Genomic DNA, 23,090 nt, shown 5'->3' with positions numbered 1-23,090 from the left:
CTAGAGTGTTACAATGTAGTAGCACATGGCAACACCACATCCTTTAAACTCTAATCAAGAGAAAGTGTGTCTGGGGATGGTTCCTAGGCTGCTTGAAATCCATTTTTTTAGGAGTGAAGTAACAGGGTGCAAAAGCATGAAATGGTACCCAGTATATAAGGGATTAATTCCATCTTCACCTGCCCTTCTCTTTGCCCAGGTGCTCAGAGGAGGGCTTGTTGAGAGATGGAAAGAGGAGAAAGTAGGAAGGCAGGGCTGCGTGGCCAGGTGCTGAAGCCCAGGTGAAGCCTACATTAAGGAATCTATGCTATATATAACTTTGTTTACTGTATATTTATTCATTTGCTTTGACAAAGATTTGCTCCAGCTGAGAGATCCTTGCTGATTGCACCTGTTTAATTTCTCTGGAGTCCTTTTACCAGTTCATACGAGAGTCCTACAGTTTAACAGTGTTTTTCAGTGACTGCACCAAGCTACTTGACAGGATATTACTTCTCCAATGATGCAAAGCCCGGTAATTCAGAGCTAGAGATCATATTGAGCTTTCAAAAGGACAACAGCTTCCCAAAACTTGTACAAGACATGACAACATACTTAACTGACAAAGAACAAGGCAGAGGTATGAAAATAAATGGTTGATAGCTGTTCACAAATTCTTTGTCTTATTTTGTAACTGAAACCTCATCACAGTAGACCTATGTGCTCCGCTTCCTTTGGCAGCCCTGACTCCTACCTCGGGTCCACTTCCTTGGTAAGGGCTCTCTGTTTATTATCATTAAGCAGAAAGGGAAATTGCAATCCAGTTGTCCTAGACCTCCCTGTATCAGGGTTGATCACCCTAGACTTTCCAGAAGGTAAAGTATGCTCTCTCAGAGCTCCACTGCTGGGGCCATCCCTTATGATTATACTTAACTTCTTCAGAGATGTGATAGTGGAAGAAGGCAGACATGTCAGCTTCCTAAAGATTTCAAGACCAGTTACTCTTTATTTCAGCTAGCACAAGACATACACAGATTTACACAAAACCATAAAATACTTAAGCACATTTTCTGGTCTCACTTTCTTCACTGGAGTGCTATTTTGTTTGGGTCAGAGGCTTCTAAAAAACCCCAGATCCTCTGCGTGTTCATGGCTGCTTCCCTGAATTATGATGTCCCTCTTTCTGCAGCCACTTTTGTACTTCTGCTCTCTTCTGCCTCTTTCCCAGCTTACTTTAAAATGACCAGTGAAGAGTCTCTCTCATAATCTTAGCTGGGCTATTCCTTTATCAGCCTTTTCTGGTGATTAAGCCCACGCCAGGTGATCCATTTCTTAGTTACCCTCTCTTAGAATTCAGACTTTAAAAGCTAATTTGCCCTAGGTAGTAGCTATCTCTTTGCATGAGGGTGCTTTATTTGAATAGGATGATCATCATGGTTAACCTTTCTCCTTTGCTAGCTCTATGTCAAGCACACGAATTGCTCCTGTTGCCTCCTGTGGATTTTAGCAAAGAAGGCAAATGCCAATAGGGCAACTAAGCCCCAAACTCAAAATGGAGTATGCACACATGTAGAGAGTCTCTAATATCAAGCAGAAGCTATAAGCTGTGCAAAGAAATATTCCCCAAATTGTCAAACTCTTCCTCATATTATTTGATTTATAAAGCGTCATCCATTAGGATGATATACATAGCTAAGCTCTCTTTGTAATTTATTACAAACTGAGCCAAATGCCTCAGACACTCAGATATAGCTCCCATGAATCCAATATTCAGGGGAGCTGAGTACAGGTTTCTGTGAGTAGAATTGGCATGTTGCTTTTTACTGAGTAGTGTGCATTTATAGGAATAATTAATAAGTCAATTAGCTAATTAATTAGGAAATTAAAATAACTCTTTTTCCTATGCTGTTCTTTAGTACTACTAGAAGGAAGTGTGGTAAGATAGATTTTTTTTATAAATGTTTCTTTGATAAACCTTACCCTTAGATTTTAATTAACAATTAATGTGCTACAAGTTCCTAGTTTAAGTCTCTCAGTTCTGCAGTTGTATACTTGCTGTGGAACTTGGATGTTTAAGCACTGATTTAAGCATCAGAATGAAGAATTAGGCATTCACTGTTAGATACCAAACTTTGACAATTGTTGTCCTGACGATGTTATCAAACCAGTGTTTCTTCAATTAGTGTTTTGTATGTAAGGTGCCAGAGTTTGTTTCTGCAGTTACACTTGACCATTTGGAAACCTGGTATGTGGAAAGACTAGATGAAACCACAACAGGTTCCAAAGTACCTCAACATACATCATGCTGTCCGTTATGGGCAGGAAGCAGGCATCCGCATAAAGGTCAAACAGGCTTTTAGACTTAAAGGTAATGATAGATACTAAAAGAAATAATAAGAAATATTATTTCTTAAAAAAAAACAAAAAAAAAACAACCTATCATCAACATATTTTCTATGGTGGTAAATCTGTATATTTTGCATCCTCTCTAATTTTGTTTTGTTGCTTTATAGAGTTCCTTTACTGCCTGTTCCTCAGAAAAATGTATAGCAATAAACTAGAATACTAAAGTAAAATGAAACAATATAGTTAATTAGAATTATGGCTGGGGAGAGAGTGAGCAAGAAAGAGGAATTTGATTTGATGTTTAAAAACAGTTATGATTGCAGTAGGTCTTATCCCCAGTAACAAGAATTTAATAGACAAGGAATATAAAATCCACACACCTGAGTTTTAAAGGGGCAACATCTGCCAGCCCTGTCATCCTACTGGAACTGAGTGATTTTGCTGTACAGGGAGGATTGTGGGAGCCAGCACACAGGACTGGTACCTCAGCATATATGCAGAAATGCACTCGACAGAGCTCCTAGCATCCCAGCAAGCAAGAATTTGTTTCTGGGTGGGACCAGCTGAACTGTTCCTTTTGCCATTCCTCCAGCTGCCTCAGGAAGTGTAGCTACTGCCCCTGAGCTCTAACTAGATCCCTTAGCAAATGCTACTCTATAGCTTCGACTTTGTTCTGTGAACAGCATTTGCCTCAAAAAGGCCAGGTTTGTTTCACTGACAATTTATAGGCAGACAAGTGTTCTTTGGGTCTGCCTATGTCCTTAGACCAACACGGCTACAACCTAGACCACTGACAATCTATTTAACTTTAACATAACTGTTGTAAGCAGCAAAACGGATGATCTTGTTATATTCTGTCCACAAACATGTGTCAGTTAACCTTCAGCAGTACCTCTTTTTATGCAGCTGATGGCTATTATGTAAACGTGTTAGCCAGAGTCCTTAAGAGAGCTGCAAGCATGCATTTGCCTGAGTTACCTCAACAGTGGGGAGGAGAAGAAAAATTCCTAACATGCCAACTTGATTTCACAGGTCAGCAGAGATCACCAATCTGGACTGATCCATCCAGGGTACGTAGTAAGTAACACTTTGCCTTTGCTGCCTGCAGATCTGTCTTTCTATGAAAGACAGATTCACCAATATTTTTCAGTTCATCATTAATGCATAAACAGACTGCTGTGAGGTCACAGGGTACCATTTGAGCTAATAACCTATCATAGTACAAATCTGGTTCGGTTTTCTCTACCAACTGTTACCTGGCACTTGAATTTGATCGAGCAATTAGTGTGTTATAGACCAGGAGGAAAGACAAACAGTCTTATTTCCACTAGTGACCAGTTTCCCACTGGCTTGAATTAGATCTGTCTCCATTTGCATTTGGACATTAATATGCTTTATTACCAAAATTAATTTGATATTGTTAGTAAGGGCTGCAGTTGATAGAAAAAAAGGATGCCGCTTTCTAGTAATCTGTATAGACAGTAATGTGGATTTGGGTTCAACAGCAGTTAACATTCTAACTATTCATACATTTTTTCATATTATAATTTTTATGGCATTGTAGATGGGATGGAATGGTCTGCCTATGATTAAGAGTACCGTCTTTTATATGACAAAAACGGTGTCTGTAACTTCCTCTTTTTGGACTTCGATGTTTTTGTCAATTCAGGAGCTCTTGGCTGTCAGAGACACTACCAGGGATCACTACTTGGAAGTGGCTCTTGTCAATCCCTATTAAGGGTACCTGATAGTTACTTACCAAGTGTATGTCTGCAGTACACTCAAAGCTCTGCCTGCAGCTTGAATAGACTCACCCAAACTAGCTTTCAGTAGGCCAGCTCGAATAATGAGACTACTGTAGCCATAACACCGTGCTGCCTGAGGTCCCAGCTGGGTTTTGTTGTGTGTGCTGAACTTACGCTGTTGCACCTACATAATTAATGGTATATGGGCTAGTTATTTTAAAGCTAGGTTGGGTATTTCTACATGAGCTGCAGTTATACTTTTGACTGCAATCTATGCATATCTCTAGTGTGTTTCATCGTTTCCCAAGTTGTTATGGCATCTGTAGGCATAATACCTATATTCACCACCACTGAGACACATACCAGTTCCAGTGGATCCCAAAGCCATAATTTAGGCCATATTACATTCCCTAAGCATCCCTTGTGCTGTTACGCAGTAGTCATCTTGACAGTCATCTCTAAGTGGAGATTAATATTTTCCCTGAGCCATACATTTCCTCAAAGTTATGAGAATTTTCCCTGCTACAGCACAGGTTCCTCTCAGCTTACATGTAAGACAGCTTCCTGGACATACTGAAGTAATAAGAAAACATCCTCAGCTTTCTAAAGCACCCTAATGTTGCTAGCACATGTTGACAATAACTATTATAATTAATGCAAGATTCTGGAGATCATTTTTCATAGGATCTGTTCCTCTCTCTAAACTTGAGTTAACTGTTGAATTCATGGATTGACTATTTACGTCACAAATATAAGTCTTATCCCAATCAATCTGTCTGTCTAAGCATTCATTATGCAGCCTTTCTGGTGGTGTCTACCAATGCAGTGAGCAATCTGGTATGATCTGCACTGCAACACAACAATGCTGAAGAAAGCGGTCTTCATGTCTGTGTTTCAGGAGCTAAGCATCCAGTATGGCCAGACCATGGCCACCTGCAACTGATTGAGCAGTTGTAGTGGATGGTGTTTGTGGTTTCCCTACTTTCATGAGATTTAAACTACATAGATAAACTCTGTCACTTCACTCACTGACCTGACCCATGCAGATGAAAGAGATCCATTTTCCCTTCAGAGATCCCTGTTGAAATTTCTCCTCTAGCATGCAGGAACTGTGATGAGCTCCACCCGACGCAAAAAAACCGGATTGTTTGCTGTGTTGTTGGGCATTATATGCCAGTGCAGGGCACTTCCAGACTTAGCCCTACAGGAATAATTATGCTGTTTAAATATTAAACAGCAAAGTTATTCCTTTATTGTTAAGCCAATATTAAAGGAAGACAAAACTGATTTACAGTTTATGGCATTGCTTTCTAAGGTTGCTGTTGTTGCAGCTGACATCCTGTTTCAGCAATATTGGCACTGCCAGGAGGCTCTAAAATACAGAATTTAATAAAAAGCCAAACCAAAAACTTTATCTCAAAAGCAGTTTAGTTAAATGATTCATTTACCTCCCCCTTCAGAACTTTCAATATGTTGGAAGGCAGCTTGCTTTGAAAAATATTGAAAAGCTTGTTTTTTCAGTTACATTACCTGAGGATAATTAAATTGAAAGTTGTGTGCCTTTTTCTCACAGATTATTGTTATTTAATCACTGTATATTAACTTTCATTGGCCTTTTGATATATTTAAGTCATTAAGCTTCTCATTGAATTGATTATACCTATCATTAGATTGTTATTTTGTTATGAATAAAATAAATCCGTAGTGGATGCATTGGTTTATACTGACTTGTTTATTTTATAGGGCATTTGAACTTTACTGCAAAAACAACCTTAGTGTTCAGGAATGGAAAGTCTGATATCCTGTCTTCTAGTCTAAAAAACTATCATTTGGTAATATTTTAAGATGCTAAAAGGGAAAGCAAGTGATAAAACTATTAGCAAGAGATTCCAGGGCAATAATTTTTCCAAAAGCTGTTTAAAACATAATATCTCTTTTAGTATCCCTAATATATAATGTTTACATACTTGCAATTTATTTTATAATCATAACAATAACCCTCCACATAATTATTAGCAGCAAGTTCCAAAATTAGACTGATACTGATTTTCATTATGAAAAATTAAATACATCCAAGCAGGTAAAATCTCTCAGCAATTCCATATATATTCTAAATCTTGTTATAGGACTAAATCCTCCTCATTCACAAACTGAGAGTTAAAAATTAATGAGAACAGCTTCCTAACATGTACTGTTTGGGTCTTAATATTTATAGTACCCACGAAACTTACAACATCTGTTCTGCAAAGAAGTAGCTGTTAAAATACACTTAGGTGCTGAGAACTGTCTCTGAAGTAAAAGAGTCAAAACCTTGATCAGTTGCCTCACAGGAGTTTGCTAAGCTGTGGTGATTCCAAGAAATTGGTGAGGAGGCATTTTTAGCTCTTTCGATTGTTAAGGAATAGTAATTTGTCATGATCAAATCATCAGCTTAAAAATTAGAAAAAAACAGCTGTTTTACTGGATGAATGTAAAGTGGAGTATTGAGAAACAGTTGCACTTGTGATTTTCTTGCACAGAGTTGTTCAATATATTGGGGGATTTAAAATTCTGAAAGGCAGAAAGTTCTCAATAGACAACCTTCATTATATTTCTCACACTCATTCTATACCAGTCTTAAGAATTTCCATAGAGGAGTGTTTATGTCCTATCAATTTTTCAGTTTGTGTATTTCTTTGGTAGAAATTTTATTTGTGAAGTTTTGGATTGCATTCCTCATGTAACTTCTTCCATCCCTAATAATGAATGTACCTACATTATAATACCAAGTAGCTAATTAAACCTGGCAGACAAGGTTCTTTGTGTAGATGTGATATCTTTTATTAGACCAACTAAATAGTTGGAAAAATTGTTCTTTGCAAGCTTCAGGCAAAAACACCCTTCTTTAGACACAGGGAGAGTCTGCTGGTGAATTATGTCCTCTCCTAGGTAGGACAGAAACCGATATGTAAAATGCAGGTCTGTGAAAATGCAGGTGCGTGGCAGTGAGGCTCAGAGGGATGGGAGACAATAGGTATGAGACAGGTGCGGGGAGAGAGAAAGTTGAACTGGTGATAGAAGAATGTAGCTGGTAAAATGCAGACAGGTTACCTGGGGTGATCAGATGGCAGGCAGGTTATAATGTGCCATAAATCGAATGTCTATATTTAGTCCATGATTTTTTGTAGACTGATGAAGTGAAGTTTGTAGGCTTGTCTGTAAAAGGTGTTTTGTAAATTCCCTTTGAGGATTAGAACTGAGAAATTGGAGGAAGAGTAGTTGTCTTGTGAGAAGTGTGCACCCGCAGGTGCAATTGGGTATCTTTGTCTTTGATATTTTTTTCAGCCTGTGTTCATTCTGGTACACAGTTGTTGTTTGGCTTATCTTATATATTTTCCAACAGAGTATTTAGTGCGCTGAATGAGCTACATTACATTTCTGGAAGTGCAGGTGTAAAGTCCAGGAATGGTGATGGTTCTGACGTGGGGTGTAGTTATTGTGGGAGTGGTGGAGAGATGTTGTCAAGTTTTACACTTTTTGTCCCAGCATGGTCATTCAGTGTACTTTGAGCCATAGGAAGTTTGCTTCTGGTGATGAGGTTGGCAAGGTTTGGTGCTTGTTTAAAGGCTAGGATGGGTGGTTCTGGAAAAATCTCTCTTAAGAGTTGGGTCTTCTTCTAGTATGGGTTGCGGTTTTTTGAGGATTTTCTGTACAGGTTCCAGGGAAGGCTGGTATCTCATAACTAATGGTGTACAATTTGTGGGGATTCTCTTTTTTACTGCAGCAATTCTTCACATGGTATCCAGGTAGCTCTTTCAAAAGTACGATCTATCTCTCTGGAGGAGTGTCCTTGTTGGGACCAATAATCCTAATTAAACCTGGTCATTTTAACTTTATTCAGGGGTTGAGTGGACTTGTCTTCTGAAGATGAGCCAAGGGATTTCAGAGTCCTTTTAGAGTAATTCTTTGATTCAGTATTTTTTAATTGTTAAGCCAGCCCCATCTCTTGCAAGTACTCTATTTTGTTGTAGGTACTGCATCCTTATCTTGATGCTCACTGTGTACTGTTAGTTCAAGTGTATGGCTTGAATGCTGTTTATGTTCCAGACCCAAGTGGACAAAGGCCAGGAGAAGTAATAGCTTGTCCTGGCCAGGTCCTGGATCTTAACGCACCATCACAATTAGGATGGACTGTCATTCTGCTCTTTGACAGGTAAATATCACTCCGGTGATGGTGATGGTGATGATTATGTAGCAGTAGTTTATAGTTCTCTCTAAACCTGAAGATATCTTCAGAAAACAAAGGTGACAAGAATTACAGGATCATGTCATGTTCTCAAACATGAAAAGGAAAGCCAACTGCTGTATAGATGAAGTGACAAGGAGTGACTCAGACTCAGGGCTGAGTTATTGACTAAGGGCTCTGGAGATATGGGTTCAGTTTTCAGTTTGTCACAGTCTTCCTGAGTCCTGTGGTCAAGTCACTTTATGCTTCAATTCTTCATCTGCAAAATAGTCATATTATTTTAGCATGCTGTTCTGAGTCAGCATTATCCTTTGTGAATGCAAACCAGCTTTAATTCTCTCTAGGTGTTTTTTGTTGTTGTTTTTTATATAACCAAAGAAAAAATCAGTATTCTCTAGTTTGCTAAAAATTTCCATGGAAAAATAATTAAGCTGGTCCTTTTATATTGCTGCAATGGCACTATTACATTCTGGATCGTTGGTAGCCTCTCATGTATCCTAGGTTTTAATTTACACTCTTCAGATTTTCCGTGCAAACAGTTGTATTATTTGTCACTACTTCCTTTTACTCGTATGGAAAGGCTTCTGAATATCAAAATTCATGGATTTGGTTAAAAATTAAAATCACAGAATCTTGAAGTTCTTTGACAAGAAAGCAATATGGCTAATTATATGTGGTTTCTAGAACTGAGATTACACTGATTAACTCTAAAGTGTGTCTAGTAAACCAGCCCTTTTCCAAATTAAGGTGGGACTATAATAGCTAGTTACAGGGGGACATAGTCTTGAGATTTAATTTGAAGAGTATTACAGAACAGGAGATCTCTAGAGTGCAGGATGTCCACATCCACTTTGCAACACTCAAAACCAATGCTGAATAATGAGATTAAAAACATTAATAGATGTTCTGTAATTTTGCAATGGATGAAACTTTTATAGATACAGATCCAGAGGGCTACTTTCTTGAAGTCTCCCTTCAAGTAATTCTTCTTCATCACTCTATGGAAAAATATTACTTGATGCATTCAGTGTGCATGACCAACAAACCTGTCGATACCCAGATATTCAGACAACTTTGTTATGGGATTGAAAATATGTATTAGTTTTAAATAACTAGTAATTTTTTTTTTAAATAACCAGCCCTAGTTTCTCGTGGACGGACAATAGATGTCTGTGGAGATATCAAATACCAGTACTTAGCAATAAACAAGTGTTTATGAAACAAAAGACGGCATGTATTGCGCTGTGCGCCATCCTTTTTAGCTATCTATCTATCTATCTAGATCATCTCCAATATCTATTCCTAAAGGCCTTCACAGTTAAAGTATTGCTACTTAGATATCTTATCTCTTATATCTTATCTCTGTCTGTTTATAGTATCTTTTCTCATCTTCCATTCTCCAGTGTACCTCAGTATCTTTTGGTTTTCTGTTGTGCTTGTTGGTGAAATATTTTTCCTCTTTCATTTTTTTCTCCTGTTAAACTCAGTTTGTTACGCTTCACTTTACTCTTTTGATCTAGATGTGAATTTACGCAACGAATCGTGCTCTCACCTTCTAGCTCCATTTCCTTTGTCATCTGCACCAGTTCTTGCCAGTCCTTCTCTGTCGTCTTTCCCTTTGCCTCATGATATTCCTCCATTTCTTTCATCATCTTCTTTCTCTTTGCTTATCTGTGTCTCTCTCTCTTCCTCCATGTACTTTCCTTCATCCTCTAATGCATTACATTTCAACTTGGAGTGAGACACTGAATGGAGGCATGCACTTGACAGTGCATAACACTGAACCATTTATGTTTGTTCAATGTTTATAGTGTTTATTTCCATTTTTCTTGGAGAAAAATGCATGTGAAATGCACTTTTAAGGCGAGAACCAGTTGACAGTCATAAACTGGATACTTTTAATAAGCCTATGGGAAGAGGAAGGTAGACAGGAATGAAATAATTGTTTAGCAAATACAAAACATAGCCCCAAAACTCAGCATTTAGAGTCAGCTCACTATCCTTCCAGCTGGAAACAAGATGTTATAATGGGTAGTCACAAGCTGTTAAATGCTGAAGGGCTGTAAGAGACAGAGAGGAAAGGAAAAACTCAAGTTTTCCTATGAATTGGGTATTTTTTGTAGGAAGATGTTAAAATAAAGCAAAAACATTAAAGGGTAAGTAGTATGAAAATGTAATATAAGGCGATGTGATATAGTTGGAATATTATTTATTTTCAGTCTCTCAGATATGCATACTTTTTTAAAGTTTTGCATTTTTTGGATCTTTCCAAACATTATGAAAATTGTACAGAGAGTAGTAAATTCATTTGCATAACATTGACTGCAAAGAGCAATTAGTCCTTCATTAATATGCAAATTTGGTCCAGTGCAAATTCATCTATATATGAGACTTAAATATGCAAGTCAGTCTTGCTGTGCTAGAAACCCAGATGCTTTTATTTACTCTGAAATTGAGGGATTTGGTTAATGATGTTGTTGACAGGAAAACTTGAATAAATTTGATGATCACCGTCTTTCATATTAGCCAAGACCCACGGAAAAAAATTACCAAGTAAAATACCAATTTTATTTGGTAATTTCCTATTACCAATCTAGTAATAAAATGTCAGATACAAAGTAATAGACTTAGATTACCTAATGCAGTTATCCTGAGACTTAAAATGTTCCCCGAAGATAAAGACATTTTTCTTAAACTTTGTTTTTCCAGAGGGTAAAGACATCTACATAAACTGTATGAATAACATGCTGCCTAGAGATTTAATATTAGAAAGTTAGATCAGTTGCTTGTTTCATTTGCAGAGAGTGTATAAGCTTGAGAATTAAAATGCTGGAGTGTTGGAAATGGCTGTCATCATTGTCTTCCATTCATTATGGAGAAAGATTTTTACAAGACTAAATCCAGAGGTCTTTGCTCTTAGCCTCCACAGCCAGAAAAGAAATCCACTAAACCCTCAGCCATTAAACAGGAATCACTTACATGAATTTACAAGCATCATTTTATATCTATTTAACATTTATATATAGAAACCTTCAGCAGTGTGTCTTTCTTACTGCCACCCCATAACACAGGCTGGTGTTGAGAAGCAGGTTTCTGCCTTACCCAAAGATCTATTATGTAACACTTATTTTCCCTAACAGCAGCACTTCCACTGTACTTTTGAAGTGCCAGGGATCTTCCTGTCCTGTCCTGTCTTGTCCTGTCCTTTTCTTCTGTTAGTGTCATGGTAACTATCATTATACAGCTGAAGTGTAGATAAGCTTCCTTTTTCGAGTCTGTCGGTATAGCTCCCTCATCACATGAAAAGGTGCTGTTGAGTGATACAAAGTATTTGCTCTCCAATCTCACTCTTTGCACAACTTTCAAGATGAAATATAGCCGTGGCATAAGCAGTCTTGGTCTTTCACTTCAGTTGTCATTACCTGTGTTAGGGCTGAACTTGCTTCTCGTTCTTGCCTGCCTGGGAAGTTGATATTTTTAAAGTAACTGAGAGATGCAGCTTAAACGGAGTGGACTATGCTGCAATTTGTAAAGCAGTAATTGTAACCACCCGAGGACAAGTGAATAGATTATGCTGCTCACAGAACTGCAGTTTGATTCCTGTGACTTCTTGGCACAGCTGTTTGAGAGAGAAATCCTTAAGCAATGAATGGTTAGTTTCTAAATCCTTGACATGCTGTACTAGGCAAGAAGTCTTTGGAGTAGTGTTAAGAAAATAAAAATGTAATGGGATGTACAGTAAAAGTGGTTCTCTATTATATGATATTTATGTTGCAGGTGGGTCCAGGAGAAGGAAAGCACAGAGCAGTGGTTCTCAACTTTTAGACTCAATGCACCCCTTGGCAAATGCCAGCTCTTAGTTTTCATTTGTGTTTTTGTTGGGGCGGAGGGGGAGGGGAAGGGGGCGGAGTGGTGGGGTTGACTACTGAAAAATAGAACAATTTTTCTGTTGCAGACAACTTGGAATGTCCACAACAGGTCAACATTTTTTTGACACTTTGGATTCCTAGGTGAAATCTCTGGGTGTATGTTGTGAATCACTCTGTAGTACTCTTCAAGGGATCTTTGGCACCCTGGTTGAGAATCGCTGGCCTAGACAGGCAGACCACCAGGGCTGTTCGGGGATGTTCCATGAGGATAGGATAAGAACTGTTTACCTCTTATGGAAGAATCCACCCCTTCATCTCAATTTAAATATCACTTTGGAAGCCAAAGGCCATAATGTGCTGGATATGTTTGCAATGATTTGTAATTTAGGAGGTAATGAACTGATGCAATTAAATGTAAAAGTACACTACATTGTGTACTGTTTTGTTCATTAAGAATATATTTCTTTGCCAGTCCATCTGCCCATTAAAATGTTAAGTCCTGTAAATTGAACAGCCATCAGTGAACAAGAAAAGGTTAAGCTGGTAGAAGAAAGAAGGGATTCATTTACTAGTAATTATCTAGCGTTCTCAACAGCATATCTTTCCTGACTCTGCAGTCCAAAGATAAGAAAGATTCATTATAACGAACTATATTACTTAACACTTACGTAGGACATTTCATGGTCAGAAAATTTCCCAAACTTTTCTAAGTTTTTCTCATAATTCCCGGGGGGGCGTAAGCATTATTTAGAAAGAAAGAGGTGAAATGACTTGTCCCAGGCCAAAGAGAATGATAGTGTTGGAGCTGGGATTAAAACACAAGACTTCCTGATTCCAGATCTCAAAACTCAAGTGTCTTTTTCACCTCATCTCTCACTCAGTCAGTGAGAGCTCAGAAGTGATGTACAGTCTCTGGCATCTCACTGTTCAAAAGTATTTACCAATTATAAGAATATAAAATTGTTGTACTTGGACTAATTCTAAACTTACCATTCCTTTGCCCACAACCGTTGTGACTGTCTCCATTTCTGATCTAATCCATTTGACAGAAGAACCCCAATTATCTGTATGTCTCAAAATATTGAATCAATAGACATCTCAGCATAATAGTTGAGGTTGCCTCCTGCTAACTTTATAATCTTTATATCCTAGATTAATTAAACATTTCAGCCTTGGAGAGTTTATTAGTCCAAGATATATTTATTACCTCATAAACACAAAACCCCTCCAGTTATCATCTAATTAAATTGCAGCTCTGTTTATGCCATTGTATTAATAGTAAAATTATGCAAGAGAAACAGATTGCATATTTTGGACATTCTTTCCCTTATTTCTTTTTCAGAGGCTACGTGTGGTGTGGGGTGCACAGTGTTCCATTGTTTCAGGGTTCTCCAAGCATAGTAAGTATTCAAGAGGAAGAGGAGACTTTTTTTCTCTCTTACAAATGTTTCTGGCTCAAGGAAGACATGGGATCTCATAATGTACAAATTTATTCATGCTTAAGTAGTAGCCTGTGATGTGTTAGTAAAATGCTGTGGCTCTCCTTTAGATTTGTGTTCACAAATATTCTACCCAGTCAGTCCTTTCCATTTGAAATACAGAATTCAGCGTTGATTCTCTACCTTCTTGCAACTTTTGCAGTCATTTACTGCACTGTGCAGGGTATATGTAAGCCAAGATAAGAGGCAGCAGAGAATGAGGACCAAAATGCACATATATTCTTATGCACCACTTTGAAATACACCAGGAGAGTGGCAGCATGTAATCCAGCTGCTGGCATTTGCAGGACCCAGATGTCAATGGAATGCCCTGCTCTGCGGTTGGCTTCCTCTCTCTCCTTTTATGTGACCTCTTGGCTGTCTCTGCTGCATATAATTATAGCAGCTATGGAACTGCCTCTGTATCTGGCACTTGGCCAATCACTAATTCTGTCAGGTTTTTCATTGGATCCATCTATTAGGTTCTCTCAGCCAGGAGAGGTGTTTCGTACTTTTTTCCCCCTAACTTATTCTTGGTAGAAAAGTTCTTAAACTGCAGTAGTATTGAAGTGGCACCTTTGTAAGCAATAATGGTGCAGGGTATTTTTATAACATTGCCAACACTAATAAATCTGCACAGCGTAGAAAATAATTTCTTTACTGCAGGAACTTTTATGGTGTAGATGCCTGGCATCCAAGCAAGTATGACCCAGCTTTGTAATGGTCTGCCTGTATAATTTTAACTTGCCTCAGATCATTAATTTAAAAAGTTAGGGTCATTAATTGAGAACTAAAGGATTCTCCCTCACCCTAACATGTTAAGGTGCCTGTACAACTCCATTCCTAAATATCAGTTGCAAATTAATGTTTTGCCTGGAATCTGCACTCATTCTGAGCTCAGGCTTTCAGGTCTCCTACATTTAGATTCACTGGGTGCCTATAGATGTGCTCCGATACATTGGAGCATTCTAATTAGAATGCTCCAATGTACCTCATCATTGCATGTATTAAGCGTCCCATGTTTCAAAATGGCCATAGGGCCATTTTAACTAAAACTTGTTGAATGAGCTTTAGTCAAAGTGCCTCCATGTCCATTTTGAAATGCAGGAGGCTTAATATGCATGAAAATGAGGTGTTTTAATTAGAGGGGCTTTCCAGGAACCGCTCTGATTTAAAACAACCTCCCCCCCGAGCACATCTATGAGCACTGTCAAGATGTTTTACTGTAGGGTTGGGGGGCCTCACCCCCCAGATGTTCTGCTTGAGTGCTCTGTCTGGGAAATAGTCAGGGATTGTCACAATCCTCTGTCTCGGATGTTTTGCCCTTGCCTGTTATGTCTTGATGATACTTTGAGTCTAGCTGGGAGTTGGAGATAGGGAGGCCGACAATCGCTCTGAGCCCTTCCCAGGGAGTCCTTCATGGAGCTCCTCCTCCCCTTACATCCCGCCCTTGCCCACACCACAGAAGATGGTTAGTGTCTAGATGGCTAGGTGGAAGAAAGACAGGGATTATGTCTGAAAAGAATTCAAATTATTCAGGTACTGCTAGGCTGCCAGCTCAGACTAATTGGTACACAACAAGGTCGACCCACTCTCTCACTACATCAGCCTCTTAACAAGTTCATCAATTTGCAGCATGAATTAACTTATCCATGATTTCTAGTGCCCACATTCTTGATCAGTTTATATGAAGCCAAATAGAAGTCTCTTACTCAGTAACGCAAGTCAAGTTACCTCCACTTATATGGACTGGTTCAGAGAGAGTGCCCTGTAAAGCTCATCAGGTAGTCACCCATATAACACTCACCGGGGTCAAATCAGTTAGGACTGTTACTTCACTCTCTGGTTGTGCTGCCTTCTTACTGTGGTCTGGCCCATTTATGGTCCTTGTTGACACTTGCTTGTGCTCTCCAAGTCCTCACTATTCCCCAGCATTCTTTGGTCAGGTTCCTGTCAGTGGTCCTCCAGCCACCTCCAATTGGCGGGCTCCTCTTCTCCGCCTGCTGGAGGACTTGGGACTCTGTCAGCTGCCGGAGCCTGAAGCATCCTGTTGCCCAACTTGCTGGTGACCCTCCTCTGCTGTCCTGCTCCGGGACTGGAAATACCTTTCTGCCAGTTCCCTCCACCATTCCGGAGGCAGCAGTGGCTCTGAAAGTGCCGTGGTATCTCTGTTACTGTGATTGGGACTCTCCTCACAGTTGCACGATTTTCTGCAAGTTTAGATTAGTACTAAACAGAACACACATTTGCCCTTTGTGGTGGGGGGAGGTGGTAAATCTTAGACCAGATTCCACCATTTTTCAGCTTGTCTGTGTGCTGAACTTCTGTTCTGTTATGGGTATAGATGGGTTTCTGATCACTTATACTGGTAAAAGTGCAGTATCTGTACCTGGCCTATGTGGGTAGTGTCATCCTCTAAGTCACTTCAGTACTTTGATTCTGCTGTAGTGGTGAGTGATCACATCAGCCTCCTTTGAGATGAACATTAGTGAAATAGCCAGCAGGAGGCACTGAAGGAGCAGCAGGAAAGTGACGATAACTAGTATGTAATAGTACTGCTGCTCATTGGAGCAGACTCATTGACAGTGACTTGCTATGGTACATAGGAGCTCCAGTGGTTTGCAGACTAAATCACAGAAATATTCCCAGTCCTGAGTGTCCAGTAGTTTCTAATCAATACTTATTTGATCTTGTAACCCTTGTATATGAGTAATCTTTATTTTTGTGAATATTCCTAATTGAAATCAGTGGGATTATTGTTATGAATCAAGATTCTATGCAGTTGTACCATGCAGCATATATTTATTGTATGAAAAATTGATTGATATGCAACAACATCTAAAAAAGAATTTTATCAACCCAGTATCAAGAAATTGAGACTAAACAGTCTCTCAGTGGGCTCTTACTATCTCTATTATGATGGTGTCTGATGCCATTTGGCAAGATGAAACAGTACATTCTTTCTGTTGTATTGAATAACAAACATCTGAAAAGCATCATTATATTTATGAGATATTGCTCTAGCACATTTTTTATTGCACTAGATTTATTACTATGTTTAAAATAAAATCTTCTGATTTAAACATTTTAGATGGAGTTATGTTTCTTGCTGCTATCTGTGCAAAAGTGTGTTCACTGTGCCCACAAATTTGCAGAGGATTTCAGTTGAGGTTTCTTGTATGTGCCTCATTACTGTGAAGTTGTGGCATTGAAGTTATATTTATCGACTGTAAAAAAAACAACAGCAAAACCTCTGAAATATATCAAGATTTTGTTTGTGTTTCTATAGACAAATAGATCTGGATTCATCCAAAATGGTTACTAAAGAGAGAAAAACCTGCTCATTATCTACCAAACAATACTGTTACATAAAATAGCCAGAAAAGTGATAATATGCTTTGTGAAATCTTCCATTTAACTTTCAGAACAGAAATTTGAATTCTAAAGGCGAATTATGCAAGTTTATAGGTGGGGGGAGGCATTTCATGTTTAATATTTTTCTCGGAGAAATTTTTTGTCCCACATATTTTTCAGGAATTTCTGCAGTTTGTAATCTCTCAGCCAGTGAAGGATGTTATGGCTGAAAATATAAAGAAAAAGGCATTAAAACTTTTGCCTATGTATGGAAGTGTTATTCTTGAGGTTTGGGATGGTCACTATTTTGAAGATGAGCATTACAAGCTCCCTGTAAGTTAAAATTTTTATACATCATAAAGTTATTCGTACATTATACTGATTCTTTTACCTATGGAACTACTACTTTACTGTCCTTCCTGCTTTCCTTCTTTAGATCTCTTTTGATCTCCTAAAGGATTACCTACAGTCATTTTCCTTTTTGCTTTCATATTGTATCATCTGGTTGCAGCATCCCCTCTCTCATCATCATTTACCATTTCTACATTTGATGAAACCAAATCAACATCTTTCTGCATCCGTTCCTTTCTATTTTGTCTGACACCTCCATACTTTTGAGTTGGCTTCCTAGGATATTCTCTCACATACTGAAGTTCATAATAGCAAGTTTTGAGAAATGTACATCTATACCCGTTGCAAATTAAATTATGTTGCTTTTAAATTAGTTTTGTTTAAATAATTTTGGATTCAAAGGTATTGTTTTTGTTCAATTTACTTATCTATTATTGTTAATCATTTTCAATCCATATACATGAGGATTGGAAGAATCAGTATTACCTATCCATCCTATTAAATTGCCTTGTCTAAATGAGTAAGTTTACTGGTTTAATTGCAGTTTCTTTTCAAACTCATGCAAACCCCTACGAGGAGACTTATTTTTATTTAAGCATTTTTTATCTCATTTTAGCACTAAATCCTAGTTGGACTAAATTAAACTGCAATAAACATGATTTAAAACAAAATATGGATTTTCACACAGCCTTTTGTATTAACCAAATCAGTTTCTAAACAGACACCTATTAAATCAGTTTAAGCTTCTCCTGCAGAGAAGCATCTTCAGTCGTCATCATAAATTCCTGGCAATAATGTGTTCACTCAGATCTGCTTCTAGTGTCTTGCAATGGAATGTCTAAATTATAGTTACTTAGAGTACAGGAAAGTCAAGCTGCAACAGGGGCATGCAAATTTAGCATTTTAGCCACAAACACAATGATGCTTGCTTAATCTTTCTTACAAAAACAGGATAAACATATTTATATGTCATGTGTTGTCTACAATTAGTGACCCAGCCACTCTGCACATAACCATTGGCTGAAAATATTGCTACATTCTATATTTGCAAGTTTTATATTTTAGACTGCTATACCAGAACATGTAAATTTTCAGTGTGATTATTTTGTGCATTTGATAGCATTGCATTCTGTCAGTTTTACTGACTAGAAGAAGCAGTGACATTTTCCATTAAAGTGGTGTTTATCAACATTAAAATGAGTTTTAAAAAAAGTACTTAACTTTTCAAAGAGATGCCACTTAAAAGATTCTCTGTCAGATACTGGATTTAAATTGACCCCCAAAAAAGTGTAGTGACAGTGTACCTTTAATCAAGTCCTTTTGCAGGGTGGGAGTAAGGAAAAGGGAGAAGAGTCATCGCTTCACATATAGTAACATTGAGGCAATGCATACCTACTTTACCTCTTAAAACTAAGGTTCTGAACAACCTTCTAACTGTTGACAAAACAAATAAATTTTTGGGTACTCAAGCAAGCAAGAGTGGCAAAGAAGTTTCAGAGCTTGTTTTGCAAACCATGGATAAAAAATTAAAAAAACTGGGACGAAATAGCCCTGAATATCGTCAGCAAGAGTATCTTTACAAGGAAGCAATGGGAAACACTTTTTACAGCCTTATGGTAAGCGTCCAAAAGTTTCTAAAAAAAATAATAGTGGATTTAACATTTTTTCAAGGTTTTGCTATGAAGTCATGTGTATCCTCAAATACAGTTGTTGTTTATCTACTTTTATAACATAAGGGGCACTTCTCCAAATGCTCTTCTCATATATACTTAAATAGATCATTTTGCTTCCTTACATTTTTTCAGGAACATATTCATTTTGGGAATAGTTTAAAAACAAAGAAAAGATGTTAGGTAAAATGGTCAGGATACATTATGGTTGGGAAGTCACTGTAAGATATCAGAACAGGCTTTGAACAAACAACTTTGGATGCAAAGAATTGCTTTTTACCACTTACTTGCATTCTTCCAAGAGGACCAGGCTCTTAATTTTAACTTAAGATGCACACTTCTTTTTTTATTGTGTTAGGGAATTAATTTTTATTTACTAAGTTGGTGCAAGCTTGCTGTTGTAATAATCCGTCCACTGTGGGCAGATAACTGTGCTTCCTTCTCAAAAATTCTGCAATTTTCTTGGGAGGGTGGGGAAAACAACAAAACTCATAAATTCTAGCACCTCTGGAAACCTGGCACAAATAGTGAGGTCTCCCAAGAGAACTTCAACATTTCCACAAGTCATGAGACCGTGTGAAACCTCTGTATATAAAGACATTGTTTGGCCCAGGGCTGGCCTCAGGTTTGGGGCTGAGACTATTCCTCCAAAATGCACATCCTATATGGGTTTGAATAGCTTATGGTCTTATAAAAGACACAGTTGTGCACTTTACTTGGACTTGATTTGTTTCAATTTACAGTCTTGGTTTTTTACTTTACTGGCACTGAATATTTTATCAACTGATGCTGAACGTAACATGACCAATTAGGGGGTTCATGGCTAAGCAAAATTTAATCTTACGACGCAATGCCTTCTAGTCCCTACCACCCACAAAGCAGGAAGGATTTAGGAAGCTAGGCATGCCACAATAAGCTGACTCTAGAAGTCGTGAAGGTGCTGAAGCATTTGTTGACAGGGACCTTTTGATTTTTCTATAATAGAGCAATAGCATCTTTAGTATCATGAATTAGCGCATTCTGACAAAGTTACAGCTTTCCACCACTATGCTATTCAGAAAGCTCTAGGACTTTTTCAATAGGAGAGAATGAGGAAATACTGCTGATGAAGGTAAAGGAAATCTGCTCCTTTAACATATCTCAAACAGCATCCAGTCTTCTGCTCTCAGCATTTTTTACTGCTTTTAATTGACTTGAATTTTCTGCTTCTCAGGACCCACAGAAAATAAAATAACCACAGGCTCTCTTTCACTCTATATTTATACAACACTCAGCACAAGAGGGTTCTGGTCCTGATTGAAGTCTATAAGCACTATGTTAATACAAGTAAATAATAATGTCTGGTTAGTTAGTAGATGCATCAGGAACAGACTGCATGTAAATATTTAACAAAAAACAAAAACAAAACAAAATCCAGAACAACATAGGAAATCTGTAGGGCCTCACAAATGGAATGAAATATACTCTGAATTGACTCAGTTAATGCAGATGCAAAATTTCTACATTAATTTCTTTGTACTTGGAAACAATGTTATACTGATAGTTCAGTTTTTTCATCTGATTGATTGTAACTGTTATAGGGGAAAGGATCTTACCTTTCTGAGTGGAGTTCCTTCTGCGTGTGATGTCAGATTAGGGAGGTGAATTCTAATGAGTCTTTTATAGTATACAATTAGGAATATCTCGGATGTTTATGTTGGTTCAGTCTGAAACAACTGTTAATGGCCACGTTTTGTGCTGCAGTGTCAAGCCACATGGTCCATGTGTATATTTTATCGTAGATAATCCTTCACCTTCAAATCTGATATAAAAGACTAAACAAACTTGGTAAAAAAACCATATATAGTTACTTCTAAATGTAGGGCAATGTTCAGTTATCAAAAGTCTGCAGTAGGGCCTCCACGGAGTAACAAGAGTTTAACATAAGTATATTTGCATTAGTGCGCACACACGCACGCGTGCACACACACACACACACACACACACACTTTTATTTACAATCCATTCTAATTTATCCAACCAGCTTAACAAATATTATATCTATTTACAAGAAACAGCCCTCTTAAATGCAGGTTATGGTCCTCTTTCTGAGCACTTTCTTCAAAGGTGAAGAATATTGGATATCAATTTTTTTTAAATGTTTTTCAAACTCTTGATAAAACCTAAGTGTATGTGATATGAATTTTGCCTGAATTATATAGCTGTAATTGATTTTTTTTAATTATAAACAAACTCCAAATTGTCTTTTACACAGAAATCACTTTCTTCTCCAAATAAAGGGCACAAATTATATATTCTTACAGTACAGAACATTTTGCTCCATTTCCTGCTGATTCAAAAGGTACTTTTGTCATAATAAGTTTGAGACTCCCATTTAATCGGGGCTATCAAGCTGTCAGCATCAGTTGATTAAAAAGATTTTCTGTAAACATATTGTTTTAGGAAATATGGGAAAATTATCTTACCCAGAGCAGCAGTCACAGGCTCAACTTCTGTGTGGTGTGATCTCCTGAAATAGTTTTAGGATTGTTGATTGATCCTGCATTAAAACTCAGTCCATTGGTGTCATATACATACTCTCCATCTCCTTGTTCCTTTGCCACACTAGAAGGACCTTAGTGCAGGGGTGGGCAATTATTTTGGGCAGAGGGCCACTTACTGAGTTTTGGCAAGCTATCGAGAGCCACATGACAGGCAGCCCAGAGCAGACGAATATTAATTTTCTAAATTTTTTAGGGGCCCCGCGAGCTGGATAGAATGGCCTGGCAGGCCACACCCGGGCCGTGGGCCACATTTTGCCCCCCCCCCCCCGCCTTAGGGGCTTAGCATTATTCAGTGATTCCTGCATACAGGGCCAAATTCTCAGCTCTATTTAACTGACTATTCAAGTCAAGGTATGACTTCAGCTAATCTACCAGTAGTCTGTTTATATCCTTTGACTGAGGATTGTCATGCTTGTCATTGTTTTCTCCATGTTCCACACACAAGAAAGATGGGATGAAACAAGAGCAATTGGGAAGTTATTATTTGACCCAAGCTTCAGTATTCCATTGCCATGCAACAGAAAGTCCAGGTTGTGAAGCATGAAAAATTCCAACAGACAGCTTAGCTGTGGACCAGTGCATCTTGGGATGTCTGAGCAGAACACTGAGCATCCGAACCATCACTGTGCCATGTGGCTGCAAGGGCACAGACAACATGTATTGATCACAGAACAAAAGTTCAGTGTAGGTGCACTACTCATGGAACAGTTGCTGTGGAAACTTCATTTGAAATCAAGAGAGCTGCAGCAAGTTGAAAGTACGGGTAACATTGTTAGAAGTAAGGTAACCTCCATGGCTGCAGGCCTGCTATAGGCTATATACCACAGATGCCCCATAGCTCGAAGTGCATTGAACAGGCTTGAGCTCATTGATCTTCAGCTCTTTCTATATGTAAAGCAAGAGCAAAGAGTCCATACACTGTGCACAGAACATCTGGCACATTTTCTGAATTCCTGTGTTTGCATAAGAAGTCAAAATCAAATGACTGTAAGGTACAAAACATGGCACAGGGACAAATTCCATCCATTTCACTTGCCACATTTGTACTGTTGTCAAAGGCAAAACTTCTGAGAGAGAGAGAGGCCAAAAGGAATCTTCTAGGTGACCTTGTCTTATAATTTCTCTAACAATATATTTATAAGAGGATGGTAACAAGGAACAATTTCTTCACTACAGTGTCTGGTTCTACAAGTGACTGTACTTCTCATCATAGTGCTGCATGCTGTATCAGTAGTCTGTCTATCTTAATACTTCAGATGGTTTCCATCCCTTCAATCCAGCTCTGTAGAAACAAGCTGAAGCATTTGTATATCAAATATATTTTGTCTTAAATAGATACTGTTTAAAAATGTTAAATCTTACCTGTATTACAAATAATTCCCTGGACTATTTATGTCATAATGCAGTGCCACCAGCACAGAGGCAGATATTGGTTATACGAGGTTAATGTTTTATAAGTAAGAGCTTTGGTGAAATATGATCTGGAGTTTGACTGAACTATTTTAGTGCTGTTAAACACAACTAAATTAA

The 23,090-nt window shown here is 38.1% G+C and overlaps 1 protein-coding gene across 2 annotated transcripts; it reads left to right on the top strand.

The window, feature by feature from the left end:
• Window positions 1-28: 28 nt before the first annotated feature.
• Window positions 29-21,260, top strand: LOC109317166. Of its 2 annotated transcripts, XM_019545682.1 has the most exons (8): window positions 29-619; window positions 2,200-2,347; window positions 3,232-3,395; window positions 8,081-8,262; window positions 13,507-13,564; window positions 17,177-17,329; window positions 18,763-18,963; window positions 21,068-21,260. In XM_019545682.1, the coding sequence occupies exons 2-8, from the start codon at window positions 2,242-2,244 to the stop codon at window positions 21,125-21,127; spliced, it is 924 nt and encodes a 307-aa protein (XP_019401227.1). In that variant the 5' UTR covers window positions 29-619; window positions 2,200-2,241; the 3' UTR covers window positions 21,128-21,260. The 2 variants fall into 2 exon arrangements, with proteins under 2 accessions (XP_019401227.1, XP_019401228.1); XM_019545683.1 differs by lacking the exon at window positions 29-619 and having other exon boundaries at window positions 626-2,347.
• The last annotated feature ends 1,830 nt before the right edge of the window (window positions 21,261-23,090 follow it).

This window comes from Crocodylus porosus, unplaced genomic scaffold, assembly GCF_001723895.1.
Source record: "Crocodylus porosus isolate Cpor-Errol unplaced genomic scaffold, CroPor_comp1, whole genome shotgun sequence".
NCBI lineage: Eukaryota > Metazoa > Chordata > Crocodylia > Crocodylidae > Crocodylus > Crocodylus porosus.
The sequence above is the reverse complement of the archived record's forward strand: the minus strand, read 5'-3'. Positions and strand labels throughout refer to the sequence as shown.

Coding starts and splice junctions, on each gene's coding strand:
- LOC109317166 (XM_019545682.1), top strand. CDS start 2,242: ATGAAACCACAACAGGTTCCAAAGTACCTCAACATACATCATGCTGTC. Junction 2,348..3,231: donor ACAGGCTTTTAGACTTAAAG/GTAATGATAGAT, acceptor CTTTTTATGCAG/CTGATGGCTATTATGTAAAC. Junction 18,964..21,067: donor ACACTTTTTACAGCCTTATG/GTAAGCGTCCAA, acceptor ATCTATTTACAA/GAAACAGCCCTCTTAAATGC.